The sequence below is a fragment of the Larimichthys crocea genome, chromosome X (assembly GCF_000972845.2).
Source record: "Larimichthys crocea isolate SSNF chromosome X, L_crocea_2.0, whole genome shotgun sequence".
Lineage (NCBI taxonomy): Eukaryota > Metazoa > Chordata > Actinopteri > Sciaenidae > Larimichthys > Larimichthys crocea.
Genome location: NC_040020.1, coordinates 23,358,971 through 23,373,332, shown reverse-complemented (window position 1 = coordinate 23,373,332; position 14,362 = coordinate 23,358,971). Strand labels below are relative to the sequence as shown.

Below are 14,362 nucleotides of genomic sequence, written 5' to 3'. Positions count from 1 at the left end.
CCTGTTTTTTTTCAATGTAAAAAAAAAATGCACCTTGGCTCAAAAAAAGTTTGGGAAACACTGGCCTACACGCTATGTCCTCACTATTTTGCAACTATTTTGCATAAGCATTTGCAAGCAACGGTGCCATACGGGAACGGGTGTGTCCACACTGTGTAACTTTTGGAGAGGTGCCGTTTCACCTGTGGTCCTTTCCATAAGCAACACCGAGAGGTTAAACTTTAATAAACGTGTCGCCTCGACACTTTAAAGTGGTTACGCTTTCTGAAAACAAAGCGGTAAGAGAGGAGAAAAACACAGCTGACAGCCTTCAAAAGGCGGAAGAAACTATGCTCGCTTGTGGCTGTGGTTCAGTCAGCCAGAAACCAGTTTGTGTGACTCTGGAAACCACTTTGTTGAGCTTATGATGTAAGAGTTCAGTCTGTGTCAGTCTGTCTCCGCCATTCAACAGCAGGTCGGCTCAGTCTTCCGTGTTTGTGTTGAGGGGTTCGTACCTTGATCCTTCGGAAACTGGCCTCTAACCGGAGCTGCTTCACGGCCCTTTGAGCGATAATTAAGTTGTTGCTGGCATTGTTGTTGGACATGACGACGGCTGTCGGCGGATAAAAAAGTTGAGGTCTACTTGATATGAACGGCCACCACAGGGCGGAAATTAACCCCAACTGCTCTAAACCCTGAACCCGACTGGAAGACGCTGGTCACTCTACGCCCCGCCCCCTCCGCCACTGCAAGCCTTTCTATTGGGCTCGTTGCCTGTCAATCAGAAACTAAAGCCGATGCCCCGCCCCCTCCATACACTGGCCTTTATTATGAGATTCTTAGAGAGCAGAGCAGCCGAGTGTACTGTGACCTTCAGCTGGAGGGTGAACAACCACAACACGGTGGTTGATCACCACTTCATTTAACTTAATTTGTACAAAAAATCTATTGTGGAAATTCTTTTTAATAGGATATGTCTTATACGGTATATAAAACATGTTCTCATCACAGTAGTATTTAAAATAGACACAGACAAGAAGAAAAGTGTTTGTAACTTGCTTTTATTTCTAAACTCTAAAATGACATAATTTAATTATACAATATAACATCATTTTTATATTGTATGCCAATTGAATAAAAGAAACAAATCACAATATGAAATGTGATTTATGTGATTTACGTGATTTATGTGATTTGTGTGATTTATGTGATGTCATTTGTGTTTTATTACTGGTTGTTATCAGCTCACTCAGGTTACTTGACCCCTGAAGATTAAACAGAGGAAAAAGAAACATGGTTATTAATTCCATAAAGTTTATTTTGTTGAGAAATCATATGCTGAGACCTCATTTTAATGCATAGGATTAAAATTTATAGAAGTTCTTTTTTGTTGGTCCTTGGTAATTGTGATGCCTAAGTAAACAACTTCATCTTTGATTGGGATTTCATAGATGGATGATTTAGGACACTCCTTAATGGAAATAATTTCACATTTTTTTAAGTTTAGACTAAAGCCAGGGGCCTTGGAGAACTCTGATATGGTATTTATTGCAACAGAGACTTGATTTTCATCCCTAAGAAAAAGAGTGGTGTCATCTGCCAGTTGGGTAATTGTTAGTTCTCTGCCTACAACATTGATGCCATTTACCTTACTTGATTTAAAGTGATCAGCCAACAGCTGAGCCACAAGAAGGAACAGGTACGGTGAAGCAGGCCACCCTTGTCTAATATCTCTAGAGACTAAGAGATTAAATCTAGGAGACATGCCATTCATTAGTTTAACTGAGCTATTACCTTTGTGATATAGACTTTTGATAGCAGAGGAAAAAATAGTTGTCAAAGCCAAACTTCTTAAGGGATTTCTTAACTTCTTAAGACTTTGTAGAAATCCAGAAACACAATGAACCCATCATCCTCCACCATTTCTAGGTAAAATGTCCTTTTTTCTGTTAATAAATTTGAAAGAAGAGCAGTTCAATTTGGGATGGTGATCACTAAAAAGCTGATTTTGCGAGTGTGGAAAACGGACTCTGTGCCTACTTATAACCTGTGGTTGGGAGAACGGTCAAACATTTTACACCTGGAGAGATTGAGATTCTACAATGAAGATGGAGGGGATACGTTCTATAAAACATGGGACCCAGTACTGAATTACCTTAAAAAGGTGAGCCCATAGACACTGGCTATTGTACGAAACCTCACAGTGCATACAAAAGTATGATCTCGTATATGTCTACTGCTACTTACTGGTATTATATATTTTATTTTATTTTTTATTTTTTTTGCTTTTATATTCCGTGTATAGTAGATAATCATTTCATAACCATGAAATATTGTTGTAATGCTTGATGTGCAGTGTTCTTTCCTCTTTTTCATTTTATATATGTATATATATTTCTTTCTTTTCTCTATTTTGAAAATCAATAAACATATTTCAAAAAAAAAAATTGTGATGACTTTAACAAACTACATACAACATTAACACACAGAGATTGAATTGTCTTTAGCTGTATACATTTGTATTTACCTTCACAGACAACACCAGCATCCTCTTGGTGATCACAGTTGTGAGATCCAATCTCTTGGTGGCTGCACTCTGTGAGCTTGGACTCGCTTCCTGCGCACATGACTTCATCCAACCAGATGGGCCCTGTGCCCTCACCAAAATACTCTGTTGACATGGCCCTGCCACAGCCCATCTGTCTACATACCACCTGAGCATTTAACAGGCTCCAGGAATCATTACACACTGTCCCCCACTGTCCATGGAAGAAGATCTCTACTCTACCAGAGCAAGAACTGTTTCCTCCATTAGCCAGACGGATCTGCCCCTCAACTTCTGTGCTATTGCCTGCTGTTGTTGTCATGGTGATATCAACCTGATTGATAGTAGAGAGCTGTGGTGGTGTTGTACCAGGTGTGGTTGATGAAACTAGAGGGTTTGTTGGGTTCACATCTGTCACTGATGCCACCTGAGCATCATTTAGGCTCCGTGAATCAGAGTTGACCAACCTCACTGGTGAACCAGCTAAAACATGCAACACAATTTTGTGATATGAGAGAAAACATGGAATTCAATCGACTTCATTAAGATGATGATGACTTTAACAAACTGCATACAACATTAACACAGAGAGTTTTAATTGTCTTTAGCTGTATAAATTTGTATTTACCTTCACAGACAACACCAGCATCCTCATGGTGAGCACAGTTGTGAGATCCAATCCCTAGGTGGTTGCACTCTGTGAGATATGATTCACTTCCTGTGCACGTGACATCATCCAACCAGATGGGCCCTGTGCCCTCACCAAAATACTCTGTTGAAATGGCCCTGCCACAGCCCAGCTGTCTACACACCACCTGAGCATCATTTAGGTCCCAGAAATCATCACACACTGTCCCCCACTGTCCATCATGGAAAAGCTCCACTCTGCCAGAGCAGCGGTTGTAAGAGTTGACCAACCTCACTGGTGAAACAGCTAAAACATGCAACACAATTTTGTGATATGAGAGAAAACATGGAATTCAATCGACTTCATTAAGATGATGATGACTTTAACAAACTACATACAACATTAACACAGAGAGTTTTAATTGTCTCCTGCTGTATAAATTTGTATTTACCTTCACAGACAACACCAGCATCCTCATGGTGAGCACAGTTGGGATCCAATCCTAGGTGGTGGCACTCTGTGAGAATGATCACTTCCTTGTGCACGTGACATCATCCAACCAGATGGCCCTGTGCCCTCACCAAAATACTCTGTTGAAATGGCCCTGCACAGCCCAGCTGTCTACACACCACCTGAGCATCATTTAGGTCCCAAAATCATCACACACTGTCCCCCACTGTCCATCATGGAAAGCTCCACTCTGCCAGAGCAGTGGTTGTAAGAGTTAACCAACCTCACTGGTGAACAGCTAAACAGCAACACAATTTTGTGATATGGAGAAAACATGGAATTCAATCGACTTCATTAAGATGATGATGACTTTAACAAACTGACAACAACATTAACACAGAGAGTTTTAATTGTCTTTAGCTGTATAAATTTGTATTTACCTTCACAGACAACACCAGCATCCTCATGGTGACCACAGTTGTGAGATCCAATCCCTGGGTGGCTGCACTCTGTGAGATATGATTCACTTCCTCTGCACGTGACATCATCCAACCAGATGGGCCCTGTGCCCTCACCAAATATTGTTTGAAATGGCCCTGCCACAGCCCAGCTGTCTACAACCACCTGAGCATTTAACAGGCTCCAGCCATCATCACACACTGTCCCCCACTGTCCATCAGGAGACGCCACTCTGCCAGAGCAGGGTGTCAGAGTTGACCAACCTCACTGGTGAACAGCTAAAACATGCAACACAATTTTTGTGATATGAGATAAAACATGGAATTCAAACAACTTCATTAAGATGATGATGATTTTAACAAACTGCATATAACATTAACACAAAGGAATTTCATTGCTTTAGCTGTATAAATTTGTATTTACCTTCACAGCCCCCTTGTGGCTGGCCATAGTGGCTACAGGTTATAAGTCCCGCACCCTCAAATAGTGCACTAAAAACTCAAAGTACTCTTTAAATAAATTTCTCCCAAACGTGTTTGTTCATGCTAGGTAGTTTTAGTATCACGATAATCCAAGTCCACGAGTCCATTTCCCCGGATAAGATGGGTTTTAATTTCGTGTATTTGCCACTATAAAGACGCTCTGACCTTCTCGAGCTTTTTATTTGGCACTCCGGTTACCGTCATTTGAATTTGCATTTTAGCTAAATTTGCTTCACCCACCATTTAGATTTTTTTAACATTTAGATTTAACATTTGGATTAAGATTTATATTTACATTTAGAATATAGTTAACATTTAGCTTCAATCATTTATATTTTATTTTTTTAACATTTAGATATATTTACATTTAGCTTCATTTATTATTTTGGTTTATATTTATATTTAGATTTTATTAACATTAGATTTAATTTAACATTTAGATTTATATTTAGCATTTAGATTTTACATTTAACATTTGGATTTAATATTAAAATATCTAAGTTCACAAATATGGTTCTAAATGTGCAAAAAAGTGACTCTCAAAAATTCAAACCATTTTTTTAAACATCGTTTTTAGCTAAATGTGACAAATGTTGCTGTTATTTTCAGAGCGAGACGCTTTACAAACGGCACCCCATGTGTGTGTTGTGTGTGTGTGTGTGTGTGTGGTGTGTGTGGTGTGTTGTGTGTGTGTTGTATGTATCTGTATACACATTTACATATACATGTACACACGTTCACGTGTAATGTACACGTTAGTGCTCTTTATTCAGAAAACCCTCATGTCACATCTACATTTCTACAGGATCTGGTTATTATAGACACAGATTAAATGTTAAATATAAATATTTCAATATTTATCATCACAGTACAGTGTTACACACATTAGTGTCTGTAACACTCAGCATAAGAAAAATACACGTTGGTTTGGTGCGTTACATAAGGAGTAAACATTTATAATCATCACTTAAAAGTTACATACGTTATTTTTGGTGCCTATTGTTTCCCAGATATATTAGTGTGGTGTGTGTGAATGGGTGTATAAGAGGCATTAACTTAAAGCACTTTGTAGAAAGGCGCTTTATGAGTTCAGTCCATTTCCTTGTATAGTTTACGGGCAGATCTGCCACATCCAATATGGCGGACCCGTTGACGTATCGCGACCACGACCAACCGCTCAATGCGCGTACCGGAGCCCATTCAACAATATCCTGGCAGCGGAAGCACAACGCCCCACAACAAGAAAGAAACAGAATAATCACGGAAGGAATATGAATGGGGCTTTTTTGAATATGTCAGAAAGACATAAAAAAGTTGAAAAAGATCCACAAAAATGGAAAGCACAGTTACACAGTAATGTGGACCTAATGTCTAACCAAAGATGAGAAGGTTCTGAAGACTTACTGATGCGCTTTCTGTAAAAATCTGCAAACTTAGGAGCAACACCAAACCGCTAAACAGCCCATCAGGAACCACATCCACGACAACAAACACCTGCCACCATGTTCTATTAATAAAACCTTGCTTGCAGAGCTAGGTGTGCGGTTGCTTTCCCCTGATTGGTCGCAGCTCATGAAATGTGGCTACCTGCATCATCAATTTCAGGAGACCGGGAGGATCCGTGATTGAAGTGGCACCTGGTCCGACCCTCCTTCTTCAGAAGGAGCGGCCCTTTAAACCTGGCGGTGAAGAGGTACAATGGCTGACCCTGGGGAAAACTCTGCCGGACAGATCAGACGGGTGAACGTCTGAAATCGTTGAAGCGATCCCAAGAAAGAGACTTCTTTCTGGGCAAAAACAGGATAGCATTAATTCAAGTGTTTTCAAGTGTCAACATTGTGAACATTGGTTATGCCAGCACTATACTGTGCGTTATAATTCAGTTTTTCCAGTATCTCTTTCACTGTGTTTGTGGCAGTTTCTCTGCGTTCAATGCAATGAATAAATAACTTTTTATCAAATACAGCTGGTTCTATGTTACTTCCTGTCCTTTCATGAGCTGGGTCGTAACAAATGTCTTAAAATCACATTTCCAAAATGGTGCTGTCATGCATACAAATAATTATTTGGCCAATCTTAGTTTAGGAAGACTGTGCGAATTCAGGAGTTGAATGAATGGAGTGAATAAATCTGAGTAAAAATATTCCAATGACTTAAAGTGTGAGTATGAAGATCATATGAAGCAAGCATTGATAAAACACCTAAATAAGTCATTGTATTAATGCATATGACATAAAAAGAGACAGTTCAATAAATAAAAACTCAAAATGAACGAAAATGAAATAGGACACACACACACATACACACAATCAACTGATACCTTAACTACATCTACAACAATGAAGAGAGGAACAAAAACAAAGACCTGGAAGACTGATACGGTTTGATATCACCGGAACACACCAACACAAAGAAGCCAACATTGAAGGAGACACACACACAGAGGTATATAAGTTATATACGTCATATACCGTATATAACATGGTCTTTTTACGGTAGGACTGGAAATAGACACAAAGAGAAAACTTGCCTTTTTTTATTGATTATGATTGTTGATTGTTGTATAGTAACAACACAATCGCAAAGGTGATAGAATGACACAATTTAATTACAATTAAACATCATTTTTATATTGTACAGTATGTCTCATTAATTAAACAAAATCACAATATGAAATGTGATTCATGTGATTTATGAGATTTATGTGATTTTTGTGATTTGTGTTTTATATGGTTTTTTGTTTGTAATCAGCTCACTCAGGTTACTTGACCCCTTTGTGGAAATTTTTTAATAGGATATGTCTTATACAGTATATAAAACATGTTCTCATCACAGTAGTATTGAAAATAGACACAGACAAGAAGAAAAATATTTGTCACTTGCCTTTATTTCTAAACTCTAAAATGACATAATTTAATTATACAATATAACATCATTTTTATATTGTATGATTGTATGATTGTATTGTCACCGAACTGTGTTGGACAAGGTTATGTTATCCACAGAGGAGCTTAAGTTGCACACCTGTTTACACCCACACACCATTCTGGAATATGAGCACTGTTTTGCCCCAGAAACAGGCGATACTAAACTTGCCAGTTCATTTTTTGGTCACAGTGTAGGATTACCTGCAATGTATTATTAACTGAATGCCAGTCATCATTCAGTACAGTGTAGTCCTCACAGGGTCAGGAAAAAAAGGACAAGGCCGAAAGGAAAGACAACGTGTCCACAATTGAACTGGACAGATTGGGAACAGAGCTGATCTGGCACCAGGTATTTGAAGGAGCCTGGAGTGTTTTGGCAAACCTGAGGTGGTGTGCAGGGTGTGTCTGGGAGGGAGCATTTGTCAGTGTCGACACAGCCCCTTTCTGGTGAACAATGATAACCTGCAGACTTTTGTGTTAATACAGGAGAGCATCGCCTACAAAGCCAACTTTACAGACACAAAAGAGCTCGGGGTTGATGAAAGAATCGCCTCTTTCTCGTGACTTCAGGCAGGTGCAGCGCCGGTCCTGGCCACATTTGCGCTCTGGGCGAAATCTCCTCCCCCTCCCTTTGATAAAACACCTAATGAGTCATTGTTTTATGCATATGACATAAAAGAGACAGTTATTAAAATAGTTCAATAAAAACTCAAATGAACTAAATTAATAGGACAAACACACACACACACACACACACACAGATGTGTATTGTGTTACACACCTGTGTAACACAACACCTGTTCCATTAATGTTGTAGTTGTATAAGGAATGTTTATAAAAAAATGTTTATGGTTATTGACACAGTGTTAGTTGTGATAACCTCTGGTTTTGATGGTCAGTGCTTGGTTCACTTCCCTCTTTCATTTGTACTGTAAATGTTAAATAGTTGACAAATATGGCATTTCCTAAGTCAACCTACCTTTGAATCTTGTTCGGTTGGGGTATTGATATTGGTCCCTGATTCCAGGGTGGGTGCTTTGTTATCATTAACTTAAGTTAATAACTTTATTAATTAATAATCATAAAAAAACCAAACCTGCCCTCCCAGATGCCCAACAATGATCTCATTCAGATATTCAGGATTTTTGTTTAGAGGTACAGACATAAAAAAGCTAGTATTAAAATAGTTATTAAATAGGCACAACCACACACACACCACACACACACACACACACAAGTATATAAAGTCATATACCGTATATAAACATGGTCTTTCACGGTAGTTTGGAAATAGACACAAAAGAGAAAATATGCCTTTATATTTAACCATATATATTTTTGATTGGTGTATAGTAACAAAACAATTGCAAAGTGTAGAATGACACAATTTAATTATACATATAACATCATTTTTATTGTACAGTTGTTCATTAATCAAAACACACACCACAAAATCACATATGAAATGTTTATGTGATTTTTAGATTGTGACTTTTGTATTTATGTGATTATTAGATTTAATTTATTTTTGTGATGTCATTTGTGTTTATTACTGTTGTTATCCGCTCACTCAAGTTACTTGACCCCTAAAGATGAACAGAGGAAAAAAAACATGTTAATTATTCCAATAATTCATTTGTTGAGACATCATTGCTGAGACCTCATTTTAATGCATCTCACAGATAATTGGTCCAATGGTGAGGGGCTTCAGAGGCTCAGAGGTGGAAACAGAGCGGGACCTCCGACTTGTGCAAGAATAAGTGTTGGGAGGGAGAGCAGGAAAATGGAGACACCATCAAAATCCAGTGTTAGCAGCATTGTCATACACTTTACAATGCTATAGATGAAGTGAAAGGTGTGGACTTACTGGAACACAGAGGAAGTTCCTTTGGTCCACAATGAGGAGGCATGAAGGAAAATGTCTTCCATTGGCACAGCAAGAGCAGGCAGTGAGACGAGCAGGAGGGACGACGGGGGCCTCCTCATCATACAACCTTTCGGTGGCCAAGTTGGGAGCACCATGGCCAGCAGATGATGTTACGGTCCCAGTTTGACGGGGATGGGGGGTAACATAGTAAATATAAGTTAAATACGCAGGGAGTTTTGACCATAAGACGCAGACCATGTCACAAGAAAAGGAAAGAAGTCGTTTATTTTCAAAATAAAGATAGAAACGAGTCAACTCAGGACAGGCCCCCCAAACACACGGAGCTGAATCACCAGTTTTGCTACACGCTCACTCTGCATGAACAGATTCAAACACACACAAGACACCAACCCAGAGCTCTGCCACACATGCCAACGACAGGATGAGAGAGAGAGAGAGCGAAGAGCGAGAAGGAGGGGGGGGGGGGTGGGGGAGGGGGGGGGGGGCTGGGGGGGGGGGGGGGGGGGGGGGGGGGGTGGAGAAGGGAGGAGGACGAGGAGAGAGAGAGGAGAAGTGGGTGGCAGATGAGGGAGCGAGCTGTGCGAGAGACGAGAGCGAGAGAAGGAGAGGCGAGGGGAGGAAGACGGAGAGATGGTGAAGGGAGGGAGGAGAGAGGCTGAGGCGAGAGAGAGAGAGGAGAGGAGAGAGTGAGACTGACGGGGTGAGAGAGAGAGAGAGAGTCGGCTCACTCTCCTGCCTAACGTATATGCCTGCTCGCTTGAGTGGGCCAAAGGTAAACCAGATCACTCTCAGCACAAATGGCCGAAAAAAAGCGGCAGACAGAACCTAGCGTGGAGGAGGAGATAGAAAACAAAACGAGAGAACACAAACAATAACACAGGGCAGCTTGGTCGTAACAGATCTAGAGAGGCGTCATCGGGGGCATTGCCACATCAATATACCATGAACTTTTCCCCCATTTTCCATTATACTCCACAACTATTCTGCTGAGCACAAGTGAGAAACTCACTGTTTGGATGAGGTTGATGAGTGTGCTAGCATAGCTGGTCCTCCAGACCGGACCTACAACGGATGAATCCACCTCCTCCACAGACACACACACGTACAATGTGTGCCAAACCACTGGCAGATGATTCTGGCCTGATGCGAACGTGTCAGTGAGTCGGGGCTGGGCCGCTGCCGGTTTACAAAATGAGGGCCAACTCTCCATCTCCAGCCATGTAAGAACATATGTTTTGTTAAGGTAGGTAAGTATTTTCTATCATTATTCCAGAAAGGTCCCTGTCCTGGCCCACATTTGCGCCCTGCGCGAACCCCCCTGGGCTGGGTTGCCCGGATCAGTCTGTCGCCGCCGCCCCCCCTCCGCCTGCCCAACAATGTGTTCTTTAAACCAGTTGACCCCATCAGGGAACAAATGATAACTTTGATTCAGGATCACTGCGCGCATTGAAATAAGTGGCTGGAACGTGAATATTGGTGGCATTCGTATTGCGATTGTCCCAACAGAACTGAGCATTTTGTTCAAATCAGTCTTATATTGAAACGGAGCAATTATTTAACTCCTGTCTAAAACAGAAAATCCATCACCAGTTCATCATATATCATAATAGATGCCATCTATGGGGATGTATAGCGCGAGACACGTTGTATGCTCAGCTGCGCCACTAACCAGATGTCATTACCACAGCCCACGGGTCATCACTTAGACTGCTTATCCACCCCCCCATGTGAAATTATGAATAGGTAAATGTTCATCACTGACACATGACTCCATCCAACCAAATGAGAGATTGCATTCAGATGGCTTGGCAAGTTTGTAGACATAGAAGTTTCTATAACAGAGCTTGACATGGATGATGTGTGAGCTAAATTCGTAGCAGCTGTGTGACCAAGAATTGTAGATGGTGCGTTCACAATTCACCGAACTGTTTCGACGTGGCTTTTTATTACAGAGGAGAGTTTAAGTTCCACAACCTGTTTCCACCCCCCCAACCATTGGATATGAGCACTGTTTTGCCCCCGAAACAGGCGATACTAAACTGCCCAGTTTTAATTTTTTGCTTCCCAGTGTAGGTTACCTGCAATTGTATTATTACTGATCCAGTCATCATTCCGACAGTGTCGTTGCTTCACGCAGGTCAGCCACAAAGATCCCATTATTACCGAATTGCCATCCATGCCGAACGGACAAAACATATGTGTCCACAATGAACTGGACCGCATTTGGGAACAGAGGCCCGACAGAAGAGTCACTGCAGATTAGTGTTCTACAGGTGCGACCCATCCCCTACAAAGCCAACTTTCTTTCCGCCAAAAAGAGCTCGCGGGTATTATTTGAATGAAAGAATAGCCTCTTCTAGTGATTCCAGGTAGGTGGCCCATCATCATGACATGAACAACTAGGTTGCCACGTGTTCTCTATGAGAAAGTCAGAAGCTGGATTGTGTTGCGAGAGAGTGATACCATGAATTACATCCAGTGTGTGATAGCTATTTTTACATTGACTTAAGATCTTATATTCAGTACAATAACAATAACAACTGCCCTTTATCAGAATCCAGAGTGCAAACTATAAACTATGTTATTAGCGGTTAGTACGTATAACAGCATTGAGGGCCAAATAATATAGCCCTTTTTATACAGCTTGCCAGCAGCTGAATTGCTCCTAAAAAAAAGTAATTTCAGTTGGTAACTCTATATTAGAGCGTGTTAATTAAACTATTTACGAGTTCGTATCAACAGGAATTATTAATGATTGTGAGATTGCGTGGTAAATTACAAGTATCAAATCGGTCGCACAATATATACAGAATACAGAATGTATGGAATAAATTAGCTGGGTGTTCGAATTATACAGTATAGATGTGAAATGTACAGCACTATGGCCGTGCATTAGAATACATTATGCTATACACACCATGCCAGTATCTACAGTAGCCAATATAAACCGTATCTGGGGGTGTCGGTGGGAAAGTTCCGTCAATCACGGTAGATGGGGATCACATCTTATACAGAGTTAAGCAGGTGACAGTGACGCGGACGAAACTGTCCTCAGCCTGCTGGTTCTGGAGCAGCGACATGTAGCACCTTCCAGAGGGCGAGGAGGGTAAACAGACCTGTGACTGCTGAGAGCTGTCCTGCGCAATGCCTGCGTGCCCTCCGCCGGGGGGGGGCAGCCAGCCGTAACGATAATGATATGATAGCTGATTTATCACTCTTTATAGTTAAATATGCCTCACTATGTGTGCGTGTTTTGCTGACCCTTGTCTCTACAGCAGGTTTGCTCAACTTCCTGCAGGCTCTCCCTGCACCTGAAAAATCCCTTTCACCTGTTCATATTGTTATTATACCACAGGGATGTGAATTGCCAAAGTAAGTTCAGACTCACCGAACTTTATTTAAAATTTTCGTCCAGACTAAGATGCGTTTTCAAACAAATATGTGCCCAAGTCAGGAGCTGAATGAGTCACTGCGGATAGGAATATGAATCATGAGAAAAATTAATCCATCTACAAGCTCTGTGTTTTTGGCACATCATGCTGGCTGCCAACAGTTTCGGATTTTGTTAAGCACCCTGTCTGATTGTGATTCTTTTATTTGAATATGTCGACCATGACACAAAACAAGTGAAAAAGAACCAAAATTGGAAGGCACAGTTACACAGTACATGTTGCTGACCTATGTCTAACCAAGATAGAAGATTTGAAAGACTTACCTGAGCGCTTTCTGTAAAAAATCTGCAAGCTTAGGAGCTACCCCCAAACCGCCTAGACAGCCCATTCATGAACCACATCCACGACAACAAAACTGAAAAACAGCGCCCCCCCACTTTCCTGCTATATTGGCGCCGCACCCCGGTCGACCCTCCTTCTTCAGAAGGAGCGCCCTTTTAAACCTTTTGGTGAAGATGTACAATGGTGCCCCTGCGGACATCGTTGAAGCCGATCCCAAGAAAGAGGGTTCTTTCCGGGCAAAGAACAAGATAGCATTAATTCAGTGTTTTCAAGATGTCAACATTGTTGACTCATCGCGTTATCCCAGCACTATCTGATTGCCGTTATAATTCAGTTTTTCCAGTATCTCTTCACTGTGTTTTCTGTGCCGGAGTCTCTGCGTTCAATGCACCCACCTTGTACGTGAGTCACTAAAGTGAGTGATTTAAAATACATTTACGTGATGTGTTGTGGTGCCGTTCAGATCTTTTGGGAATTTCGCTTTTTGTCTCGCTTCCTCTTTAATGTCCCACACATCGCAGGTCCTGTGTGGGTGTGTTGGTTTTATTTTTTTTAAAGATATTTTTTGGTCTTTTTCTGCCTTTATTGAGCCCTGCAGATAGACAGAAGCAGGGGGCAGAGAAATGAGAATGACACGCAGTGAATAGACCCGTCCGTGACGGACTTCGAACCGGGCCAGTGCCGTGATGACGGTAGCCTCTTACACAGAGCGGCGCCAGACACAAGGATTTGCGGACGGGCATTGCGTTGATTGGGGGGGGCCGGGCACACATTTATAGCCTCTATTTTGTATAACAACATAGTGTCTCTTTAAACTAAACGCTGAATAGGACATTGTAACCATTGCCCAGCAATTGTTGCCGTTTTATTTTACAACAGAAAAGCTAAAAACGATGTGTATCCAAACAATGATACAAATGTGTTGTAGCCTATTGCTTCGGCTAACAGAAAAACACATTATTCACACCAGGCGCCCGGTACCCCATATCGGCAAAGTTGTATAGGTTTCTACTTAAGCCCCAACACATCATTTTTTTAATGAACTATAACGTAAAAAAACGTTTTGCATCAGGTGTTTGAAATTAGTCTATATGTTATTAAGCCTGCCTATAGCACCACATGTCTATTTTTTTTCGTATTGGATTTTCCACCACATCGCTTGGAGGCATTAGCAAGAATAAAATAACATGCCTCACCATTAATAGAAGGTAGTCAGTTACCCTCTAGCCTACGTGATGAAATCTTCGCCACACCATGTCCCTCCACTGTG

At 41.2% G+C, this 14,362-nt stretch overlaps 2 protein-coding genes across 3 annotated transcripts in view; both read right to left on the bottom strand.

The window, feature by feature from the left end:
- Positions 1–707, bottom strand: part of LOC104927860 (guanine nucleotide-binding protein G(I)/G(S)/G(O) subunit gamma-10-like) — a 5,893-nt gene extending 5,186 nt beyond the window's left edge. The window contains exon 1 of one of the 2 annotated variants that reach the window (XM_019257531.2): positions 495–707. In XM_019257531.2, coding sequence (XP_019113076.1) covers positions 495–584 — 90 coding nt within the window. In that variant the 5' untranslated portion in view covers positions 585–707. The remainder of the gene's footprint in view (positions 1–494) is intronic. The other variant, XM_027282445.1, reaches the window with a different exon arrangement.
- Positions 708–1,253: 546 nt separating this feature from the next.
- On the bottom strand, positions 1,254–4,069 carry LOC113746551 (deleted in malignant brain tumors 1 protein-like). The gene is made up of 5 exons (XM_027282636.1): positions 4,043–4,069; positions 3,891–3,900; positions 3,604–3,654; positions 3,153–3,458; positions 1,254–3,007 (listed from the first exon to the last, which is right to left on the bottom strand). The coding sequence occupies exons 1-5, from the start codon at positions 4,067–4,069 to the stop codon at positions 2,400–2,402; spliced, it is 1,002 nt and encodes a 333-aa protein (XP_027138437.1). The 3' UTR covers positions 1,254–2,399.
- Positions 4,070–14,362: the final 10,293 nt, after the last annotated feature.

Coding starts and splice junctions, on each gene's coding strand:
- LOC113746551 (XM_027282636.1), bottom strand. CDS start 4,069: ATGAGGATGCTGGTGTTGTCTGTGAAG. Junction 3,459..3,603: donor TGCTGGTGTTGTCTGTGAAG/GTAAATACAAAT, acceptor TGCATGTTTTAG/CTGTTTCACCAGTGAGGTTG. Junction 3,008..3,152: donor TGCTGGTGTTGTCTGTGAAG/GTAAATACAAAT, acceptor TGCATGTTTTAG/CTGGTTCACCAGTGAGGTTG.